At 37.5% G+C, this 25,334-nt stretch overlaps 1 protein-coding gene across 1 annotated transcript in view; it reads left to right on the top strand.

Moving 5' to 3' along the window:
• Nucleotides 1–22,042, top strand: part of Gabrb2 (gamma-aminobutyric acid type A receptor subunit beta2) — a 218,121-nt gene extending 196,079 nt beyond the window's left edge. Inside the window, exon 9 of the mRNA XM_074057711.1 lies at nt 16,159–22,042. Coding sequence (XP_073913812.1) covers nt 16,159–16,506 — 348 coding nt within the window. The 3' untranslated portion in view covers nt 16,507–22,042. The remainder of the gene's footprint in view (nt 1–16,158) is intronic.
• The last annotated feature ends 3,292 nt before the right edge of the window (nt 22,043–25,334 follow it).

Raw genomic sequence — 25,334 nt, 5'->3', positions numbered from 1 at the left:
GACTAGAAAGAAAACATAATTAGTTTCGCCTGACTATGTAAGTCAGTGGCTGTCCATCTTCTCTCCCAGGTGTAGAAAGTTGAAGTTGGAAGTATCATAACGAAGTTTATTTTTTGTTTTGCACCTTATGGAATGCCAGACATCATAGTAGATTCCACATATTAGTTAAGATTCTTATTACTGTAACAAATGCCAGAGATAAATCAACTTATTAGAAGAAAGGGTTTATTTTGGCTAACGGTTATGGAGGTTCCTGTCCACATCCATTTGGCCCTATTGTTTTGGGCCTGTGGCATCATGGCAGAACAAAGCCAGGAGCAAAAAAAAAAATAAAGGAGGAAGAGGAGAGGCTGGGGGGTCTCTGTCTCTTTCAAGGGCATGAGCTCCCATGAGGCCTAACCTCCTGAAGTTTCTACTACTTCCAATAGGACCACAGTTTGAAGACCAAATCTTTAATACATAGACCTTTGGGGGAAATTTAGGTTCAAACTATACCACTCCTTAAGTACCTTATCTCAATCTTAAAACAATCCTCCAAATAATGTACCTTCATTGTGAAGATGAGGTGTTGTAACTTCATTTTAAAGATGAAGGAGCTGAGTCTCAACTAAGCTACAGTATTTACCCAAGATCAGACAGCAAGTAAGTGCAGGAGGTAGAATTCCAAGCTCTGTCTTCAAGATTTAGCTAACTCTACAAATGTTCTTACCTGTATTGGAATTTAAAATGCTGCTATATAAAGACTGTCTATAGAATGTAATTTCATATTATCTTCATCATAATGAAACTCTATATTTAATTTGGAGGAAGAGAGATTTACTTATTTCCCATAGAGAAGTAAAGACAGAAATAGTCTGAAAACTTAGTTTTGTTAATGGGTTCAAGCCGCCCATCTCAAACTTTGATCCTGTTGGCAGATAACAAAATGAAATATTTTTAGTTACCTCTTGCCTCTGCCCACTACAGGAATAAAGAACCAAAGTTCCCAAATTAAGTATCAGGAAAAAACATTATTCACAGACTCTTCTTCCTGTGAATAATGAGGTCTCAGCTTTAGACACTTTCCTGGCAGACTGAAATTAGAAGATTCACACAGCCCAAAACCTAGAGGATATTCCCTGCCAAGGGCTGTAGCTGAGAAGCACACCCAGATTAATGTGTGTATTTGTTTTGTAGAGCAGTTGACCTGACTGCTCTGTGTTGCCCTCTCACTTCTACAGCTGTTTGAGTTGATAACTCGTTGCCTGACCAATTCTTGATCAAGACTTAGCATAAGTTCAGTTCCTCTGCCCCCTTACTTGCAAAGTCATTAAAGTTGCTATTCCTTGAGTTTATTGTATCCAGCACTGCTCTAAGAGCTTTCTATGAATGAACTCATTTAATCCTTACAACAATCCATTAAGACAGATATTATTATACTATTTTATAGCTGAGGACTCTGACGCTCAAAGAGGTTAAATATCTTACTCAAGGTAACAGTTTTATGACCTTGGCTTTAACCCAGTCTGCTTTTCATCTGAGCAACCTGGCTTTAGTATCTGCAATCTTAAATGTGATACTCCTGCTCAGCCCAAAAGATCAGGAAGATTTACAGGGCTACACTGAGAGTTTCCATAGTCCGTCAGCAAAGGCCATTTATTATCATGGGACTCTCTCTCTTTCACAAAGCCCTTTTGTTTGTTGTTACTGTGAGACTGGGTTTTGAACTCAGGGCTTTGCACTTGCAAAGCAGGCACTCTACTGCTTGAACCACACTTCTAGTTCATTTTGCTCCGGTTATTTTGGAGATGCGGTTTCACAAACTATTTGCCCAGACTGCAATCCTCCCCACCTTATCACTATCTATCTCCCAAGTAGCTAGAATTATAGGCAAGAGCCACTGGCACCCAACTGCAATGTGGCTCTTTCTGAAGTACAGTCAGAAAAAAGTTTGCAGGAAAGGTCCATATGGAAAAGGTAAGGTACCTGAGTTACCTAATTTGGCACTTAGGGAGTGGAATGAATGTTGCGAAGATGCAGACATGAAAGGCTCCCTCTGCTATCTCCCTTTCTTTCCCTGAGTATCCATCTTATTTTCTCAGGCCTGATAGGTCTGAATTGCCTCTGATCCTATCTTATGAAGGCCCAAGGAAATCTATGTCTCTCTGCTCTGTGCACAGGCCACCACCTTTGTTTTGTCCCTGCCTGCTGCACGACAGTGTTACACATCACTATGAATGTTCACAATGCCTCTGTCCTCCCCACAAAACAATAGGCAATTTCACTCTTTTACAAGAACACATGAAAGGTCCTATGTGGCAGTATAGCACAGATCTTAATTGTGAGGACTGGAACCAGAGTGACTGGATGCAACTCTTAGATACCTATGATTCATGGTGCTCCCTTCAATCTCAGCTTATTCATCTATGATATGAGTTAATCACCATCCCTGCAAAGGATTGTGGTGAGGAAAAGTTGTGATAATCCACATGGACTACTTGTAACAGTGACTAGAACAGACTTACTGTTCCATTCCCATTAGACACTGACTAGAGTTCTTATCTGCTATTTTAGCAAGAGGTTTTGTCCTTGCCCAATATGCATTGTCTTCCCAGAGACCATATCCTAAAGAAAAGACATAACTTGAACAAATTCCCATAGAAAGACATGAAATTATAAATGGAAATAAGGCAGAGAAGGAAGTATCTACATTGCTGGGACAATATTTAAAGAATGCCTTATAAAATAAAGTAGAACCATGGGAGACTCTCTAATGGAAGGAACATTTGAACTTATATCTGAAAGATGAAGTATGTATAACAGCAAGGAAGGATGAATCAGTATCCTCCTACCTCAATTATGTGAAGAATCAAATGTTATAAATGCCTGGATCCCATTCACACAGCTGCATCCTCTTCAGTATTAATAATGTTCCATTAAAAATGCCTGGACCTCCTAATTCATTGGTTATAATTACTTATTAGCCACTCATATTTGTTAGGATGGCCTTGGCTCTGTAATCACACTGGCCTTGAGTAAATTTTCCCTTTATTGGTACACAGTACTGACCAGCATACATTGTAAACCATTTCGACAATAACATGGTTTTTGTAATTACTGCTGAGTCCATTTTCTCTCAGTAATTTTTAAAGCTAGTTGAGAAAGCCTAAATTTCCACTCCCAGGACTTAAAAATCAATGTGAGTCCACGTACCCTTCCCCAACCCATTTCTGTTCAAGACATCTCTCAAGGCACCACCTTCACATCACTGCTAATCATGAAAAGACACTCAGCACCCAGAAAAGCAAACCTCATTGGTGATATCCCTGCACACTTGTGGCAGTGAACACTGCTGCTTCTTCAAGCCACCCTTTTACTTCACGTTCACAGGAGCCCTGTCCATATGCTTTGCATAAGGTCAGCTATCTGACAGCTTTTTTTTTTCTTTTTTTGATTTCAAGTCAAAACATTCTTCCATTTTTATTTATATATATTAGTTGTATAATACCAGTTGTACATATACTTCCATATATGTATATAATGTGCCCCGATCAAATTCATCCCCTCTCTCACTCCACATCATCCACTCTCCCCCCTTCTTAAAACAATTTCAATAGGTTTCATTGTTCTATTTTCATATATTTGTTCACTCTTCAGTCCCCATACACACCCTCTCCCTTTTACCTTCCCACCTCTAGCTGGTACCCACCCCCAAACATACCTCTCACTCACTTTTAAGGATTAGATTCCACATGTTAAAAAACATCCTGTCTTTCTCAGTCTGGCTTACTTCTCCTAACATGATGATGTTCAGTTCCATCCATTTTCCTGAATATGGCATGATTTCCTTCTTATATCTGAATAATACTCCATTGTGTAGATATACCACATTTTCTATATCCATTCATTGGTTGAGGAGCACGTAAGCTGGAGCACTACTAGCCATTGTGAATTCTTGGCCACATTAAGTGAAAAATAATAGGCAGTAGAGACTAAGGGTATATGGAGAGGTGAATGTCTCTGGAGCTGATTAGCAATACGAGGTATGTTTTTTCCAGAGTGAAGAAGTTGTCAAAATTTTAGATGGACTAAAACATTAGTGTCTTGACTGAAAGAGACAAAAATCACACCTTGGCTTCTTTGTCTCTAGCTGAAAGCTAGAAGTGAGTTATAATTTCCCTCTGACCCAGAACACAGGCAGTGGGTGGTTTTGCATGTCAAAACCCACCCTCATTAGCTTACAGAACAAGATTGGAGTCAGGTTCAAAACCTATAAACAAGAGAAAATCACTGGCCCCCAATGGCCTGGGAAGATTTGGATGTCAATTTTAAATCAATCATGACCTTCCAGTAAATCTTCAAATTTGACCTGATCGACAAACTTCCATATTTATTACTCACCACTGTAGATTTTGGAATACTATGAAAGGGAGGGGAGCGTGCTGCAGTCATTGCCCTTCCCTTGGCGATGTGCACTGTCACCATCCTTGTGCAAGTCCTGGGAAAAGAATGTATCTCCTCTTCTAGTAATGGTTGTCTGTTCTTCCCCTCCCTTACGTCTGTACATTAGAAACAGTTGACTGGGATGTTTGCAGCCTTGTGGAAAGAAACCAAAGCAAGTGTCTTCTGTAGTATTCTTGAAAATGGATTAGGAAATTTTGAATTACTGGTTACACAGTATGTATAAAAATCTGTAGCAAGTCATCGCCCATGATGCTTTGAAGTGGATGAACCAGCTAATGAAAAGATTAGATCAATCCTGTCTCTCCAACTTGGGACTTGTGTCAGTAAGCCAAGTGAAAATTGAACTGGCACTAAGGCTTTGCTTCTGAGGATGTAAACCCCAGGTGTTAAAACTTCTGTGAGTTATCAGGATCAGGTACACAAATCCTCGTATCTACCTCTCTGAAACTTGTTCAAAAATAGGGTTTTAAGGCAGGTGCAGTGGAGCACGCCCGCAATTCCAGCTACTTGGGAGACTGCAGCAGGAGGATCTCTTGAGTTCAGGAATCTGGAGCCAAGATGGTGAACAACACAGACCCCATCTATTTTAAATACATACATACATACATAAAGTAAAATTCTACAAACAGGTTTTGAGCTTAGGAAAGCTCACTATAAAATATGACTCCATTCCATATTTTCTGACCATCTATAATATTTTGAAGCCTCCTTTGAATAAATGAAATGTTCACTAAAATTGGTAAATTATAAATACAGTTTTCTTTTCCCTTTTTCAAAGGCTTTCACCTGATCCTAATCTCTCTTATTTTCCAAGTACAATGAAGATGATTCCCTACTTTCAACTTTAATGAAAGCCAGTAGCTTGTACTTTATTAAGAAAAGGCATCCAGAAGTAATTCTAACAACCTTCTAAAAGGAATTTTTCATTTCATCATGAATTTTATTCATTGTGCTTTAATAATTTCAAATATAGCAGTTTGAAAGCATTCTCCTCTCCCCCAAATTTCATATTCATCCTTTTATTTCAATCCAAATGTTCTTTAAAAAAAAAAAAAACATGATCTGTAGTTATTATTGCCATTCTCAGCAGATCCCATACAAATTAATACACATAGAAAAGGAACTGTGTTTCAGAAGAAGTCAATTTGCTTCTGTGAAAGTGAGAGGAATGAGAGACATTAAGCCATCAAAAATTAGGAAAGCTACTCGAGAATTTCTGATGCAGAGGGGAGGGCTCTTGCAGAATTTCACAGCAAGGCTCTACATAAAGTGAGAAAGAAATCCTAACACTGGATCAAATCTGTTATTTGCAAGGAAGCTTTCTCCAAGCAAATGTTCTTTGTCTCTAAATCTTAACATTATCCCCTTCATTATATAAAAAGGGTAGTTGGCAATTACGATCAGATGGAACTGGAATACAAATTTTTATAAACTAAATCTAAAATGAACTTCATTCAACAGACTGTGGGCTGAATGCTTAGCTGTGATTTTGACCAACTAAGTGATATTTAGAATTTTGGATTTGAAAGCCCTTCAGGATGACCTGCATTTGTCAGTCTAGTTCACTACAAGGCCAACTTCGTATTCTCCATCATACCTGCTCCACTTTTTCATATGACTTCAGTACCCGATTAGAATGGGTAATTCCAGACTTAGTGTAACACTATCAGAGATTCAATTTTGCAAGTTTTATTTTTAATATTTACTTTGTACTGCTATAATGGTCAGCCTTAGGAATTCATAGGAAGTAAGACACAGTCCCTGCCCACATGCTTCCCATTTTAAGGGGCACACAGATTCATTGAGCTTATAGCAAGAGGATTGAACCTGGTAGAGAGAGTTTACAAAGCCTTTCCAACATTTTCTTGTTCAAAAACACTGAAGAGCTGGGTTTAGTGGTGCATGCCTTTAATCCCAACACTCAGGCTATAAAAAGGGCAGGAACACATATAAGAAGGCTCAAAAAGGTAAGAGTCTCAATTCAAAAGTCTGAATTTCATAGCCATGCTTGTTATAGGATTTCTCACTACAGATTCTGTTCTAAATGCAACTTTGATAAAAACCTTATCTCCCAGGGTCCTTTGTAGAGAAGAATCTTACTCTTCTCTTTTTCCTCCTAAGCACTGCCTCTTACTTCCTCTAAAAAGTCATTCTCATTCAGAACTATAACCAAGCTCCTACAATTTATCTTCTTGGCTGAATGGACTTTTTGTGTCAGAAACAAAATCTCTTCACCTTATGATGACTTCAGAGTAACACCACACAGGTCACTGATATGTGAAGAATAAATTCATTTTTTTTAACCAAGGAAAGCTTGAGATGTGCATCCCTGATAATTTAAAAATTGAAAATGAAAACTGTAATAACTAGGTAGTAACGGGTTTCAGAGCTACCGATAACTATTTCATAAGTATTTCTTCTTTGTGGGGTGGAAGTAATTGGTAAAGCAAAAGATTTGAATCTGTAAAGGTAAATTTTAAAGATTTTAACCATTTGAATGAACTTCTGGGTTTTGCTGGGAAGGGTTATTAACAGAAAGCTGTGGTATTAACTCCATCCTCCTGGTCTGGTTGTGAGATTTCAAACACTGTACAGTACCCTAATTGATAGAACTTCAAAGGCAGAGCAAAAAGAATTTCAGCTTTTTTTAAAAGGGACTGTTTTTTAGAGTCCACAAATAAGTGAGATCATACAGCAATTGTCTTTCTGTATCTAGCTGATTTCACACCACATAACCTCCCCCAGATCCATCCATGTTACTATTATTACCTGTGAAGTAAATTTTGTTTTTAAAAGTAAGATAAAGCCTTTATAACAATAACAGTAAAACAACAGTAATGATAGAATGAGTACTGTTTTGCGACTACCTGGGTATTTATCAGTGTTCTCCTATGTGTAGTTTTAATACATTCCCCAAATTTATTTTAACATTTAACTGATTACTGTATAAAAATAAGGCACAGTCTTCAGTATTTAAAATGATATCTTTAAAGCAAAACAGAACTCTATTATCCAAGCATATTTCTTTTCTTGTTGTGAAAAATGGTGGGATGGAGATTAAAAAGCAAATATGCTTCCAATTGTGGTGGCTGTCTCTCCACTCACTTTGGTTCAGGGATCTGAAGAGTCAAAGATGGCGGCCTTCTCTTGCTCTTCTAGAATTTCCATTTCATATTCTGGTTGGTTGAACTTTGCTTCACCTCATAGAATACTAAGTGCACGCTAGGTATTTTCAGTCTTTTGCCTTTGCAAAGAGTGTTTTGGATGTTCCCAGGTGGGTAACAGTTCATTGCCTTTGCATCTCAAGTCTCACAGGTCACAACATCATTTCATGGAAGATAAAACAAGTTCTCCCACCCACATACTAGTCACAGTAATTGGAAATTGCACAGTTAGAATTTCTTGGATTTTTTTTTTTGCAATTTCTCACTTTTCTTTGTATAATATTAGTGGTAAAACAGAATTTAAAATAACCCCCACTGTTCCTTCCCAAAGTAAGTTTTGTGAGGCTGTACAGATTTTTCTGTATCTGACCATGTACTCTGTAGATAATATATCAATCATGGTAAAGGTACAGGAAAGGAAGTAGCAAGCCTGAAACCAAACCTGGAATTAACTGATTGTTGTATGAAAATAAGACCCACTCTTCAATGTTTAATATAATATCTTTTGAGCAAAAGGGACCTCTGTTAGACAAGCACATGGTTTTCCTTATTGTGAAAAGGTTGGAATGGGACAATAAGAAAGTAAGAAAATGCCATAATTCCAAATGCTTAATGTTAGTCTGCCTTTGTTAAATGTAGTGAGGGATATAACTCCTCAGAAGTATCTCCTTCTACCCAGTGTACTGGCTAAAATCTATTATTGTGTAAGCTTCCCTTCTTCATGGAGGATCCTTGTAGGAGACTCTATAATGCCAGTTCAAATAAAGCAATATGTTTTCTAATATTTAGCACTTGATTTTTGATTGATAAACACAGTAACTCCAGGTAAAACATAATTTTCAGAGCACGTTGTTGAATAGCAACCACGAGTCTTTCATTATTGACATTGGTATGTTCAATAGAGCCTTCAGAAAAGAAAATAATCTTGTTAGGAATAGACATGTGAGTAAAAACTTAAGCCTAGAAAGCAAGTAGTATGGACTAATACAATGCTGGCTGCACAGCTCCTTGCAAAGGCAATTTATCTACAATAAGGACAGTTTATTCACTAGAATCGCTCTTTCTTCCATTTCCCTTTATTTGCCTTTGCTTCCCTCTCCCTCCCTCCCTTTCCCTCCCTCTCTGTCCCTCCTTCCTTCCCTCTTCCCTCTCCCTCCCTCCCGCTCCCTCCCTCCTCCCCTCCCTTTCCCAATCTCTCTCCCCCTCCCTTCCCCTCCCTCCTTCTCTCTTCTTCCCTCCATCTCCCTATATTTCTCTCCCTCCCTCCCTTTCCAGATCTCTCTCTCTCCCTCCCTCCCTCTCCCTAATTATGCATTCTAATGCATAACTCATAATTGAGGAAAGTCCTCAAGATATGTAATTGTATAGTTTGGTAATTAGGAGCAGGAACCTTGGAACAATCAGATTAAGTTCTAGCTCCACTACTTACTAAGTATAGAACTAAGGGCAAATCACTGTCCCTAATGCTCAATCTCCTCAGTTTTAAAATGAGAATATTAGGAATGCCCCCTTTATAAAATACTAAGAGTAAATGCCAATTATATAAAACCTTTAATAGAATGTCTGACTGGCAAATACTCCATAAATGGCAGCTGCATATGCTCTCTATGAAAGTTGCTTTTTAGATTGCTAGTGTAGGCTGCAACCATAACCTTCATCCTTTTCATCATTTCTCTGACCTCTGATGCTTCTTTATTTGAAGTCATGCCCTTCTGCTACTATTCAGTTGACTATTAGTTTTCCCAGTGTGGCCCAGTGTCACCTGAGAACTTGTTAGAAATGCAGATTCTTGAGATTCATTCCATTCTTACTGACACAGTAAGGATGGGAATAGGGAACAAAGATCTGCTTTATTAGGACCTCCAGGGGATTATGATGCCCACTCAAGTTTGGGAACCACTGAAATTGACTCACACCCACCAAACTACTACCTGAGTCAGGCTGCCCTGGTAGATTTTAAGACAGGCTGGAGGCAGCAAGGCTGAATTATGGCTATCACCAAAAGCCCAGTATTATTACACTCTTCTATTACTTATTAGCGGTAAGAATTTAAGTAACTCACTTCATTATTTTCTGAACTTCTGTTTCCTGCCATATCAAAGGGGAATGCAACCTGTTCTACTATGGTGTAGTAGGCATGTCTCCAAAATAACTTCATATCAAAAAAGTCACCTTATAAAAACAGATATCTCAAAGTGAAACAAAAGATGGATAGTTGTTATTGAACTTAAAATTCAGATATAAAAAACATTTATCTTTTATGTAAACAATAAAGGAGATAAAAAATAAAATAACATAACTTAAAGATAGTTTTATCACAAAGCTTTCCATGTCTGTGCTTTGTCACCTATAAAAGAGCCTGTCAATTTCCTGTGTTACCTTTGCCCTTGAGCCTAGAAGTTTACTCCAATGTGTTTACACCCTTTGAAGAGAAAAGAACAATAAAGAATCAAGGAAAAGCAAAAAAAAGCATAGCCAGTTTAATACTCAGCCACTCAAATCTAGCAGGTGCTACATTCTTTAAGTCTACGCCAAAAATATTGAAAGCCAGCACTGTTGTGCATGCTACTGTAATGAATTTCCTTATTTCTAATCTGAGTTATGAAGAATTCCTATTTTCCATAAGCAGTGAAATATCTCTGATTCCTTTCCTGTTCTGCCTATATTACAGAGTTTTTGAGACTTTTATTTTTTTATTTTCATATTATTGCTATACTGGGAGTACATTGTGACCTTTACAAAAGTTCTTACAATATATCATAGTTGAATTCACCCCCTCCATTATTCTTTTATATCCCCCTTCCCCCTATTCTTGGAATAGTTTTAACATGTCTCATTTTTCCATTTTCATACATGAGTACATGATATTTTCACAACTTTCATCCTCCTACTCCCTTTTCTCCCACTAGTACCAACCTCCAGACAGGACCTGTTTTACCTTCCTGTTATTCATTTCTGGAAAAAGAAAGGCATTTTTTGTTTAAAATAGCTATACAGGGAGTTCTTTAAACAAGATAAATTATATCTCAATTAGGATTCTTTGGGTCTCAACATGAAACACAGTTCATGCTGACTTAAGAAAAAAAGAGCAGGAAGGGACAGGGGCAGAAGAGGAGAGAAAAAGAGAGAAGAGTAAGAGGGAAAACAAGGAGGTAGAGGTAGAAAAGGGGAAGGAAAAGGAGGAAGGAGAGGAAGAGAAGAAGGAAAAGGAGGAAGGAAAGGGATAGTCTTGCTTGGTGTTAGCCAGTCAGGCATGTCCAGATATAAAGACATGGTGGCATCAGGTCATGGACTCTCTTTTTGTGTTCATATCTTCCCAAGTTAAGGACTCCTCTGATTGTTAAAATCCTTCAACAGATTCTGTAGATTCAAGGACACAAACTTTTAGGTGCAAATCCAGGGGAAATGTTTGAAAGTCTTCACTATGGTGTAGCCATCTGAAGGCTTATGACATGTCATTGGCTCAGAAAAGGTCATGAGTTCATCAATGAGTCAATCACAATGTGAGGAGTGTCCCGATTGGCTTGCATCAACATTAGAGAGGCACAGAAACTGAAATAGGGAAGTGGTGGATTCTGAGACAGAATTAGAATGAGTGGGACTGATAAGCAAAGCACAGACGCCCTTTCTCCTTACTTGAAAACACTTTGATTAACAGCACTTTATACTAGCTCTCACTTTTAATGACAGGTCTAACTTCAGACATTCTTATCCACCTCTCATTAAGGAAAATTTTGCAGACCTCCAGATGGTTGTCCCTGAGAGGATCTTCTTTCATAAGCTGTTAACTGCTACAGGCTTGTCTGGCTGCTGCCTCAGTGTGGCAAAATAAAAGAAACCTAAATCTAATTCCTGCTTTGCCATCTACTCACTTCTATGTGAACTTGCATAAATTTCTTAGCCTCCCTGTGCCTTATTCTTCAAGCATGAGTAACTGCCCCACCAGGTTAGTGGGACAACTGAAAGGAGTCAGCACACAAAAGTCTTAGCTCTAGTTTCTGGTCGCTGTTCACTAAGTGTCCTTCTCTGGGATAAGAATGAGATGTCCGTTATGGAAGTGGTCCAGGGCACCATGGGAATAGTTTTCACATATCAGGCACTGAGCAGACTGCTCTAGAAAGAGAACTGTGTAAAAAGAGGCGGAAGCCATAGCACAGGGAAGGAACTCAAGAGGAGGTCACGTAAGATCCAGTCCTCAGACTGATGTTACAAAATAAGGTCATCTTACTGATGACTTACCAAGAGATGAATTAAGTTACCAAGAGTTACAAAATTAATTTCATCCAGCCACTGTTCATTTATTGAGCATCTACCATGCGTCAGGAACCATGACAAATGCTTGGAGATACAACAATGAATGAAACAGACCTTGTGTGTGCCCTCATCAAGAAGAATTGCCTGAAAGGATGACAGGTGTAAAGTAAATAATCATAACTTCCTGTGTCAGGCATTGTAGTCAAACACCAAAGTGTCATGGAGTAAAAACAAGTCGAATTTTCCTGCATATCACACTAGCACTGCAGATGTTTCTCATCAACCCTGGCCTATTTTCCTTTGTGTCCCAGAGGATGCTATGGGTTCTGTGAATCTGAGACACCTCGTAATATCGATCAACATGTACTCCTTCTCCACCTAAGAAGTGAAGTCCAGTTTCTGTTTGTCTCACCTCAACTTTGGAAATAACTCAATCTAGAATTATTATGTTTTATAAATTCATTTGTGTTTGATAACAAAATCCTGCAGCATTTGCTACATACGAAGCATTGTTTCCAGCCCTTTGTCAAAATCACTAACAAACCAATATAAAACGTGGTGACTCAAAGTCCTAGTTTGTTTACTTACATTTTTGAATGACAGCAAAAGGTAAAATTTATTCATTCAGTGGCTTGCTATTCTATTTTTATAATAAGAGAAAGTACAATTTGCTGAGTGCTTGGTATGAGCAAAGTGAGGCTAAATGCTTTGCATCAGAGGTAACTAACCTTTGAAATAACCACAGGAGACTGGAACTGGTATTTTCTCTATTTTACATATAAGAAAACTAAGCTCAGAGCTGTTGGAGGATTTTCTCAAGGTCTCAAAGGTAGTGATTGTGTCAGCCAAGAATCAAAACTTGGACTGTTGGAGTGCAGAATCAGACATTGGGAACGCATCTAGTAGAAAACAGATGCTGTTCCAAGTGTTAATTAAGCCACTATACCAGACCTCCACAGCAAGTTCAGTCTTGGTGATCCCAAGAGTGGAGCAAGTGGACATTTTGATGTGGTTTCAGGGGAAAAAGTCAGCTTTATTTTTTAGGAGGAATGTAAAGAAAATTGTGATACCTGAAATGCTTTATAGAAAATGGGAAAAAAATATGGAGAAAACTGGTCCTGCAGAGGACAAGAGGGGATAATTGGAGCAGTATCTTAGGGGTAAACCTGCATGCTCAGATTAATGAGCCACAGCTTGCTTGAGTCTCCTTCCTGTTACAAATAAAGATATTTATACCTTTTCCACTTTGTAATGCCATGGATATGGGTAAGAATTTTCTGGAAAAATGTTATTTTTCTTATTCAGGTTGATTGATTTCTAGACGATTAATGGCCTTGAGTCCACAAAAGCAATCATACTTTAAAGTTGAAGGGTCCTAAAGATATTCCTGACACCAAAGAGTAACAGCACTTCAGTAACTGATACAGGTGTTCCATACACCTCACCCACCATCACCACCTCCCTCTTTAACTTGGGAAGATCTCCAACAGGGTTGTTTGATCATCACCCATTTCTCTCTCAGCAGATCAAATTTATTCACTCAAGGAAAAGCTATTGCGTCTTTACCAGTTATGATATTTGGAGTGTTTACTATGTGCAAAGTCAAACAACACTATGAAGGAACACACTTGTATTTCTTTTATACATAATTATTTTTGTTTTTTGCCACATCCCCGGAACAAATATATATACGACTTCATTTATAGTATTTCCTAACAATCAGCTTTGCATACATAGTGCTTTATGTTCCCAAGTTTTTACACGTTTAATTTCAGGTAATCTCCCCAAATCCTGTTCTTAGACCCCAACACACGTGAAGAAACATAGACCCATAGATTAAGTAATATTTATAAGGCCAAAGATAACAAATGGATAGGTCAATCTACAGTATTTTGACTCCATATATATAGTCTTCTGAAAACTATTCTTCCGTAGGGATCCAACAGCAATGCTGTCTTCCTCAACACTGTATCCATAATACTTGGCACAGTAGCAGCCACACAGTGGATGTTCAATCAATGTCTTTTTAACTTATGAATATAATAATAAATAAATTATAAGGCTTCAGGAGTTATCTAATTTAGCCCTCAAATTCCATAGATGAGACAGAAACCAATTGGATTAAATGAATTATCCAAGAATATTTAGACTTAGAACGAAATTTCCTTGATAGGGAATAGCTACCAATAATTTTTATTATGGTTATTACTATTATTTTAGACTTTTAACTTAAAGCCAGGTCTGGTGCCAACTCATAACAGTTCTTACTATTATAATTGCTTAATAGAAAAGCAAACCTCCTGACATTTGTCAGGGATGAGTCCTAAATGTCACCATGCATAGTGACCAAAGAAATTTTGCTAAAAAAGCTATTTCCTAAGTGGTTAAAGGAAGAATTAACAACTCAGAGAAGAACAGAAATAAGTGCACTCTTGAAAAAACAAGGAACATTAGGTTTTTCATAGTTTGCTTTCCTAGAGTGTTGGAAAGTCACACACACACCCTCACTTCCAACATTTAAATCTTTTGATCAAGGTTTGAATTCCATTTTTATTTGGTAACTATGTGACTTTGGGAAATTAGATAAATGCCCCTACCAATAAACAGAGAAAAGAATTCCCTTTAAAAGGATGGGTTCTGAGAAATGGTTGCTGGAGGGAACTGGAACATAGCAGAGACCATCAAAGGTTTCCTTCCTTCCCTGGGAAACAGAAACCCACCAATAAAACTGCTACCTGCTCCCTTCTTGACAGATCTCTCTCAACATTTAGTCTACTTTCCAAATCTTATCAACTTTAAAGATTAAATTCAATAGTATATTTGTTAAGTCTTTGCACTAAGAAAAATGCTACCAGTAAACAAGCATACAGAGTGTACCTAGTCAGGGAACAAAGATTAATTGGTCAGCTAATCCCACTATGCTTTGTATTTTTATAGCTTCTGTTTCTCAAGAGATTTTAGACTTGCATTCATAACTCAGGATTACTAAAGCACACTTTGAAAGCTAATTGTCAATATGTAATCTTAGCAAATTTACTTGCCTTCTGCAAACAAGACGCTTAAATCTTGTTATATTTCCTGTTGTTTCCATATATTAATCAGTATCTATCATTGGCCACTTTTCCTTATTTTTTTATTTAATAGCAATTGGTACCATTATTAAGAACAGCTTGTTGTGATTAGGTCTTATTATCTATAGCAAGTGAGCCACAATATCAATGCGCACAAATCTTAACACAAAGCATTGTATAATACTTCAATATCTGGGAATCAATCAGGATGTCAGCATTCATTCATTACTAAGATTTCTTCTTTGCAAGAAGAAATCAAGCGAAATGGTTATATTATCTGCACAGCCAACTCAATTCTATTGCCAAGGCCCACAGTTAATTGAGCTCAATCTACTCTGGGCATATTCTCCTCTTCTAGAGTCCTCCCCCCTCTCTTCTCTCTCAAGTTGCCGCTCACCCCACATACACCTCTACCACCAAGAGTCTCGCCAGCTGGTACACTCCTTATTTTCAAATTCTGTCATTATGAATTCTAATTTGACATTTTGACAAGTCACACATGGCCTGCTTTGTAATGCACAAAACTAATCCTTTACCTTATTTACATTGACATTACACATTTAAGGTGACAGCTCATAACTGTGGATGTGAATCAGTATCAATTAAATGAAATTATGCAAAGAAGTGCCTGCCATATATAGCAAGTGCTTAATGTTTACCTACTATTTTTAGTTCTAGTTTTGTTTTTAGGCTATTGCTTTGAGCATGATTCAATTCCCACTACTGGGGATTGAACCCAGGGCTTTGCACATGCTAGGCAAGCACTCTACTATTTGAGCCACACCCCAGCCCTTTTGTTTGGTATTTGGTTTTTGAGATAGGGTCTCCCTAACTTTGCCCAAACTGGCCGGGAGTTCTTAGTCTGCTTCTACCTCCTGAGGATTTCAGGTGTGCACCACCACACCTTGCCAAAGCTATGAATTCTTTAAATGAATGTCATGTCTTCTATTTCTGCATGCTCTAAATTGAAATAATGAACGTGATGGAAATAGTCTGTCATCTAGCATTGTGTTATTATATCATTGACTAGATTTCAGGAAAACAGAGACTCAAATACTTTATAGCTGTAGAGTTGGAATTCTAATTCAAGCAATGGAAGAGCAAAGCCAGTATTCTTCGCCATGATGATAGACACTACTTTTCGTGTCTGTCCTAGCTCCTTGCATGGTAAACACCGATAAACCCTTACTGTTTCCGTTGTCTTTTCTGATTCTTCTCCCTTGCAGATGGACCCCCATGAGAACATCTTACTGAGCACTCTTGAGATAAAAAATGAAATGGCCACTTCTGAAGCTGTGATGGGACTTGGAGACCCCAGGAGCACAATGCTGGCGTATGATGCCTCCAGCATCCAGTATCGGAAAGCCGGGTTACCCAGGCATAGTTTTGGCCGAAATGCTCTGGAACGACACGTGGCACAAAAGAAAAGTCGCCTGCGGAGACGCGCCTCCCAACTGAAAATCACAATCCCCGACTTGACTGACGTGAATGCCATAGATCGGTGGTCCCGCATCTTCTTCCCGGTGGTTTTTTCCTTCTTCAACATCGTCTATTGGCTTTATTATGTGAACTAAAACATGGCCTCCTGTGGAAAGCAAGGATGAGATTCCTCCTCAAAACAGTTGTACAGACTGATGTAGGACTTGGAAAACACATCAATCCAGGACAAAAGTGATGCTAAAATACCTTAGTTGCTGGCCTATCCTGTGGTCCATTTCATACCATTTGGGTTGCTTCTGCTAAGTAAGGGATACACTAAGGTCCTTGTGGTTTTCCAGTTAAAATGCAAATGATTTGCACACATGCTGACAAGATTGAGTTTGAATGTTCCACTTTAATCTGTGTAGTATGCAGCCTACTCAGAGAGGGATTGTTTAGAAGACAGTATTAGAAGGCTCAATAGCATTGTCAGACATTTCCCTGAGACATATCCAGACACTCTTCATCTTCCTCCCTAAGGCTGACGTGCTGTTGAGATGGCACTGCGCTTAAGAATCATTGTTAGCAATGCCATGAGAATGTGTTACTTCAGAATGGTCTGTGCCTATCATGTTAATGTGAAAACGGTGTCATGGAAGATACGTCCCACTGGACTAGTAGATTCTCATGTAGTTGGCGCACAATCCAGATGTGGAGGCAGAGTGAGGGGTCAAGGCAAAGACTTGGTCATCCAATTTAGTCAGTCTCTTTGTTTGCTTAAGCACAAGGAATCAACTGTGGTGTCATTCATTTTGGCAGTTAGAGATAGGAAGACTTCTGAGCATTATCTTGTATGGCAGCCAAAGTAATTTTTAGTATAAAGCTATTTCTTAGGCGATTAAAATAAGAGTTAACAAGAGCGAACAAGTCAGAAATCCAGACATTTTAGCAAAATTCAAGCAAGCAAGCAAGCATGACCCTTATCAACTTCACACAGCATCTAGTCAGTCTATACATACTGTGTCCAGTGGCAAAGGGTAGAGTGAGAGGGATTTATTTTCCAACCTCACAAGTGTTGACAGCCTTACTGAAGAGGTTTTTATAGTTTATCTAATCAAAAGATAGCTATGAAATAGAAAAGTGGAGGGAATTAGAAGCATCTTAGATGTTCAAGATAGAGTGGGAATTATTTCAAGTATACAAATATATGGCACAAAGATAACGAACAGATTGTTGTTCTCACACAGCATCAGCTGTTTCTGCAACATTTCCCAAAGTTTACTTCTGAATTTTTTTAGGGTGTTTCAAAAGGAGGATTTGTTCCTTGCACTAAAGGATTAATGGTCCTCTTTAATTTTCTTACTTGCAAAATGCTGATTATATTCTTAGGAGACAGACATGGGCTTTGGAGAGGTTGAACTATGTTTGCTTATGTGCAATGAAGTTCACCTTTGTATTTTTCAAAGCAAGCAATACTTCAAAGACTACATGCACAAAAGGAGTTAGCTTGCGGGTTTATTGGATTTGGGGTTTTTAAGCGTGCTTATGTTGCATATATTGCAATCTGTCTAATCAAGGAAAATATGAAAAATGTTGGAGAATAACAACAAAACCACATGAGTGTGGTAAGTGCTATAAGCCTCAGTTGATATTGCAGAAAAATACATAAATGTTAACCAGGCTGGCAAGATGTGTTGTTTTATTTGATTTTCAAATGATGGCCATTGTGCTCCTTTCTATGCTAATTGGACATATGCATTCATATGCTAGACAGGAAAGAGAATAAGCCAATATATTTTGTTTCTATCAATGTGAGGCTCATATTTTGCTCTTCTTATTGAAAACACTGAATGGCTGTTTTCCATAAAGTTTGATCTGACTGAAATTTTTCTCAGAAGATGACTTTGCTATTTCTATTTTTAAAATTTTTTTTCTCTTTTCAGAATAAGTTCCCTAATTGTACATAGGATCTAAGGCTACTATCTTCCTGTGGGTAAAATTTATGTTTTCTTCCCTTCGTGGTTCAGAAACTTGGAATATAATGGAACTATTTGTCCTTTCCATGCCAAATATCAGAGAGCAACAACATTTTAAAAAACATTAATTACTCAGCTTTCTGAATTTTCCCCACAGTGGGATGGTATTTTTTTCACTTGTGTAGAGAAGTCTGCCTCCTCTTTTTAGATTACATATTTAGACACCTCTGAGAATAATCTTTGGGTAGAGTCTGACCAAGGTTCTTCCCATGTGCTCAGAGTAGAGATGCCTCAATTTCTCCAGGGACATACTTTCTCCTAGGCAATTTTGGGGCATCACACTAATAAAAGTGCCTGCCTCTTGTACCCAGGGGATAAAGTTTGAGTAGAAAGAATCAGAAAGGAGCATATCAGTAACTCAGGGGCACACTTAAAATGCCATTCTGAAAAGATTTTTCTAGAGACAACTCAGAGCCTAAGTCCAGTATGGGCTCTTATTTGCAATTTCTGTAAAAGCCATAAAAAAATTCTTGGTATTGTCATTTATGGTTACAACAAAATTTGGGACGTCCAGAGAAGTCAACAGAATGAGTTGAGTGGAGAAAAGCCTCAAATATATGAGACAAGTAACACATTTCTGTCATCACTGATGCAAAGAATCTCAGCAAAATCTCATATTGGCACTCAGTAATCACACAAGTAGAAAAAAGTTGACTCATCCTGTCCGGAAATAATAGTAGATGAAGAATTTGTTCTTAAGCTATATGTTTAGTTGAGTTTTGAAATGTAGTTATCAAATGCAAGGAAGGGTGCTAGGCCTGACCAATATGGAAGACCAGTCAGCTTCATGTCCAGCAGTTAAATTAAAGGACCACGAAGGTGTGTTCCAGAAATTCTCACATGGTATTACTATCCGTTTATACATATGTATAGTTTTTCTTTTGATTACAAAACAGCCAGATAGCCAGCAATTAAGGTGTTTTTTCATCTTTGTGAAATTCATAGGAAAATTCAGACTCTAAAATGCACAGTCTAAATGAAATCTTTGATCTCAATCTGTATATATACTGTACATGACTGCTAGTAGGTATGAAATGCACTTCAGAATTGAAAACTCATGCAACATAGTCATGTGTTTGCATAGGAATGTTACAGTTCTTTCTACTGCAATTTAATAACAGGGGAAAAGTCTCAAGCTGTGCCATCTAGACCTTTTCTCATTTCTTAAAAAGCAGTGCTAAGTAAAATAATAATAATAATGATAATAATAATTTATAAACCAAAAGACTACATTCTAGCATTAGGAACACACACACAAAAAAAAAAATCTGTCAGCTTACAAAAGCACAACACATAAAGAAAGTGCTGTGGAGTGAGCCATGGAGAAATGAATAATTTATTTTAAGCAAGACCTGTGTTAAATTGGCAACAAAGACAATGTCCATTTTCTGCAGGTAACTGTGCTCCAGTTTTATGATTAATTTCATCTTCAAAAACAGAAACTGCAAAACATCAACAAAAGCAGGTCTTATCACATAGCTACATGTGTATATGTGTATATTATAGAACCATATAAACACACATACATATATATGCATTCATTTGTCAGAGAAAGGAATAAGCTAATATGTTTTGTTTCCTTCATGAAACCAGTGCATAAGAATTTTTAATTTAGCAATCAACAATCGACATATTGAAATAAGAGATACAGGGTCAGCAAATCAATGCCTACGAACCATTGCACGGTTTGACACCACTATAGTACTGTACCTCAAAACATCAGAAGTTAAATAGTTCTCACCTCGCTCGTCTAACTGCTTTCTTTTTCAAGGACACAAGTAACATTGTCTATTGGTGATTTAAAAACAAACATGTCTTAAGAAAATGTAAAATGAAAAAAAAAAATTCCTCCTGGGAGGAGCCAAAAAAAACAACAAAAAGAAACTAAATCCTACCATGTTGGTTAGGGAAAACTACAACGGTAGCAATCATACCATTTTGCTAGGTGTACAGATGTTATGTGAGCAACCATAATTTTCACTGAACGTGTGTAAATATTAAAACAGATTTCTTAAATATTTTTAACTTCTAATTTGTATTTTATGGTAAGGCAACATGATTCAGTTTATGGCTTAAGTTGATGTGTTATATAATGTAAATAATTAAACATGCTGTAAATGAGTAGTCAAGAGATACAAATAATTGTTTAGGGTTTTTTTCTTAATTTTTTTTTTTTTTACTAAGTATTGTTTTACTGGAGTGCCCCAGCAGACTAATTTAAACACCCTTTTGCATAATGGCTTGGGAATCCCAGAAAGAAGAGTTTCAGCTGCTATCTCAAGCACAAATACAACGTGCATACACACACACACACACAAAAAAAACCACACACACACACCCATAATCCTTCACTCCCCTGCCTCCTCCATGGGAAACCTGGTAGTGTTATTTTGTAGTCGGTTTACCAACCAAGAGATAAGCTTAGATCTGGGACATGGGAAAAGGAGAAATGATCGTTCAAATGGAGTTTTTCTTTTTATATGTCAAAGTACAAAAAACCAAAGTTGTGCAGCTTAAATCTCAATTTTCAAAAAGAAGAAGTTTGCATAGATGGCACTACAGAAAATAAAACATTTATTCATACCAGCTCCAGAAATTTCTTACACACATGCATGCTAAAAGAGTTTTTTTTAATAGTAGCACTTTTTGTGTTTAGATAGTACTGTTCCTTTCAACCAAAGACTCCAGAATTATTTTTACAAAGGAAAGAAAAATGGGGGGAAAAAAAAAAAAAAGACACTGCTTCACACCAAAGGTTTAAAAAATTTCCAAATGCACTAGGAAGATGTAAAAAATAATAGTAAGGAGTCAACAGAGTGAATATTAAGATACTGCCCTAAAGAAATAATTTTTTAAGGAAAAAATAAGCAACATTCTTAAATAGCTATTATGTTTTTTTGGAAATCAAATTTGAACATTTCTGTAGATATGTGCAAAGTTCTGACACCGAATTTTAACTTGCTTTGAGAAGTGCTTTTGTGATAATTATCCAAAATGATAAAAAACAAAACTTTATGTCCTCTGAATTCCAAAGCCACATCACTCCCTTGTCACCTATCCTCTAATCTGATGCTACATCTGTGTTCTTGCACCATTTGAACCAATTCGAAGTTCCATCAGCTTAAATCTTGTTCATTTTTAATATTTTGTTTCAATGATTAGCGTTCAACCCTAGTCATTTTTAACATAATTTAAACAAAATTGCCTATAATTTAAATTCCATAATGTTTTAAATTTTTCTTTGCATGGGTGTTTAAATAGTTCTGTTACAAATATTGTCCCTGCATAGTTCTGAACTGTCCTTTTATAAAAAGTGATGTCCTAGTTTCTTCACTGTAGTGAGTAATCAGCCTTACTAATTAATTACCTTGTAGCCTTTCTGAACATAAACATATGCACATTTTTCAATGGCTGGAAAATGCAAAACACAAGTGGATATCATTGCATCTATTTTCATGTCTTTCTAAAAACAGGACTACTAAAATCTCTGGGATACACAAGGTAGTAAAAACTGAGGATTATAAATGAATAGCACATAAGAATTATTTTCTTGAATTTAAACTTATTGCAGCCAGTTTCAGCATGTAAATATATATTAATGTTGGCTAGTGTGTAATTCTTGACCTAAGAAATATAAATAAAACTTAAAAGGTTGTGTGTGTGGTTTCATTGTGTCCAGAATACTTATTTTTTTAGCTACTAGTGCAAGTTATATTTTCATAGATTTTTGAAAAGCAATGAAAACCTTGGATCTTGGGACCTGCTGTCAGGCAGACTTGAATTTGAGCTTTGATTTGCCACTTAACAGTCATATGACTGTGCAGCTAATTAACCCACTGTCAGTTTTCTTGTCCATAAAGACATAATTTTACCTCACTTATATCAAGTTCTAAAAATGAAATGAAAAAACTCATGAGGAATCCTTAGCACAGAACAAGGCACAGTGGTCTGTAAATTGCACACACTGTTGTTTATTGTGATAATTCTAGAATATATTTCACCATATACCTCACAAGTGCTATTAATGTATCAAACTTCACAGAAACTACTAAATGTTTTCTGAGTTTAGACATTGTATGTTAAAGATAACTAATCAAGAACTTGGCTTTCATCATGGAAACACAATAAGCATAGGTCTTCATTATTTAGTGTATATCAGGTGAAGAAATGCTAATTACTTCAAAAATTTCACCTTTGAATCCTTACCATAATCCTGAAAGTAGAATAAACTCAAGTTTAGCAAGAATGAGTTCCTTGCCTGTGTGTATAGCTAAACCTGGATTTCTACTCCCGGCTGACCACTCCTGAATTCTTTCAAGTGATTTCTACCTCAGCATTAAAAGTAGACAGCTAGACTTGTTCATTTCTCCTTATTCTGGTCTTTCACCTGTCATCTTATAGATCTTACTTATATGGATATGAAGAAAGCAGAAGTGACTCACAGGGTTGGCACCCCATCTCAAACACACGTGAAACTTCTAAGTTGCCTGGTTCATTTGGTGACAAGCATAGTGTCCTTCACCTTAGTGATTTTAGAATGTCAAAAGCACCTCAGTAGACTCTGCTAATGTGAGAATAGTGGTCTATCAGGACACAGTGGTCCAATAAACTACAGATTAAAAAAAGTCATAGTCACAAAGAAATAAACACTACCATAAAGACCCATTTGAAGGCTATAGAAGAGCCAGTTCTTCCCAGCTTACATGATAAATTGTAAAATTTGGGAATGTGAAATATATTTGCACTTGAAATCCCTCATACTAGTCTTTAGCATTTCTGTCCGGCAGATGGCACATATATGCTCAAATAAATGCATAAGTTCATGTGACTGGAGGTGGTGCTGGTGTTTTGGGTGTACATGTGTGTGCACCAACAGGTCCACAAAGGTAGGACAAAGGTGATAAGGTCAACAAGAAATGCTACCAGAAGTAGGATTCAGGTCTACTTACCTCAGGGAAGGAAAATCCTCAGACATTTAACACAAAAGAATTGGTCATTTGGTGTTAGAAGAGTTCCCTCACTCATATTCCATCTGTGATAATTTCTTAAAATGAAATCTTGAAATACCCTTGCTGTTTTCTGAAAGTTGCTCTGATTCTGAAGTATCTATGGGATCTTTTTGGTTTTTATCTTTTTGGTTGTACTAAAGTTTGTACTCAAGGCTTCATACTTACTATGAAGGCACTCTACCACTTGAACCACTCCACCATCTCTTTTTCGTATTGGGTATTTTTGAGATAGGGTCTTGCAAACTATTTGCCGAGGCTGGCCTCCACCCATGATCCTCCTGATCTCTGCTGCCTAATTAGTTAGGATTATAGGTATGAGCCATTAGCATCAGGCACTTATGGGATCTTTGATGAGGCATATTTCTCCAAACCATCAAATCAATCTCTAAGAATAATACCGATTCAGTGCAGAAATTTCTCAAGCATCCAGTAGGCAAAGTCAGTTCATAAACCTTGATTACCCAAAGCAGAGAGCAGTGAAATAATGTAAACACATTTACATCCTCTGAAATCTCTGGGAGACAGCATATTCTCTAACCTGCGCAACTCTGTACCTCAGGGTCATCCCACCATACACAGACGAGAATAAAAAACAGTCTTGAGATGGAGAGTCTCAGAACAATCAGCTCTTTTATCGATGCATTAATTCATGCATGTCCTGATCTTTTCTCCCCTTTTCTTTCAAATAGCTAGCTGGCCAGGAATATTTATTTGTATAATAGTTTTGTACTTCAGAGGTTTTATTTAGAAAGAAAGGAGAAACCACTAAGGCTTACCCAGAAATCCTGCTTACTGTAACCACAAGCACTAAGGGAAATGAGAGTAGAGAAAGAGAGGGGATGATTTCTCAGAGATGGGGAAGAAAGGCACTTCAGTGGTAGTGACCTGGGGAAATGACAGACCCCAGAGCAGAGTGACACTTAGGAAGGTGAGCCCAGGGCACTGCCACAGGCATGCTGCTTAAACAGCAGTCCTGAGACCACAGCGGAAGAATCCAACAGTGTGAAGCTTCTCAGTTATTCTGATGTGTCATATGCAATACAGCTTCAATTACAAATCAGATTCATCACTACACTCCCCCCAGCTGGAACATAGTGTGTCCATAGTGTGTTCATACCGGAAGTAATATGAAAAACAAGAGGATGAATTTAATATGAGTTTAATATTTTATTCCTAGACATAGACATCCAAAAGGTAGGTGTAGTTGGCTCTAAGTCTGAAAATTAGAAGGCTAACAAGACACAAAATTTGAGTTGAGGATTAATAGATCCCATTACCCTCTGTCTTACAAATTCAAATGTTTTCGGAAGGCTTAGTAGGAATTTGACACAAATAATATATTACTGGTAGAATCAAACAATATGGTGTGGTGGGAACTACAGAAAGCTAGGATGACTCAGTTTATCTAAAGAAGCATTTACTACTGAGCCCTATGCAATTGTGCTGAGGAATTAAATTGCAAGCCCAAGTTTGCCAGATAAATGTTAAGATCCCAGAAACCCCCAAGCACTAACTTTTCCCCCTTCCAGGCAGGTGTAGGATGATCAGAGAGACACTGACAACTTCATTTTTCCTATTCCCATGATCTACACAGAGGTTCTACCACTGTCCTCCCAAGCTGAGGTGGGGAGAAGCATATTAGTTACTTTGTGAGAGGCTTCTGCTTCTTCCCTTTGCTGGAGGATACCACCTCACAAATGCAAGAAAGTAAAATAAAGCATGAATTCATTCAAGCCAAGAAAAAGATTTTTTTTTTTAGTGTACACAAATACAGAAAAATACAAGCAGAAATTCTCACATTGTGAAGTCTGATGGGCTTTTAGATCACTCACTTTTCTGTTCTGTTCCCTGAATGAGAAGTCCTTAACCTTCTGCAATAATTCCTGGGCTCATCTAGCAGTGAAGCAGGTCTAACCGAGAAACAGAAAATGTCCCCAG

This window comes from Castor canadensis, chromosome 16 (genome assembly GCF_047511655.1).
Source record: "Castor canadensis chromosome 16, mCasCan1.hap1v2, whole genome shotgun sequence".
NCBI lineage: Eukaryota > Metazoa > Chordata > Mammalia > Rodentia > Castoridae > Castor > Castor canadensis.
The sequence above is the reverse complement of the archived record's forward strand: the minus strand, read 5'-3'. Positions and strand labels throughout refer to the sequence as shown.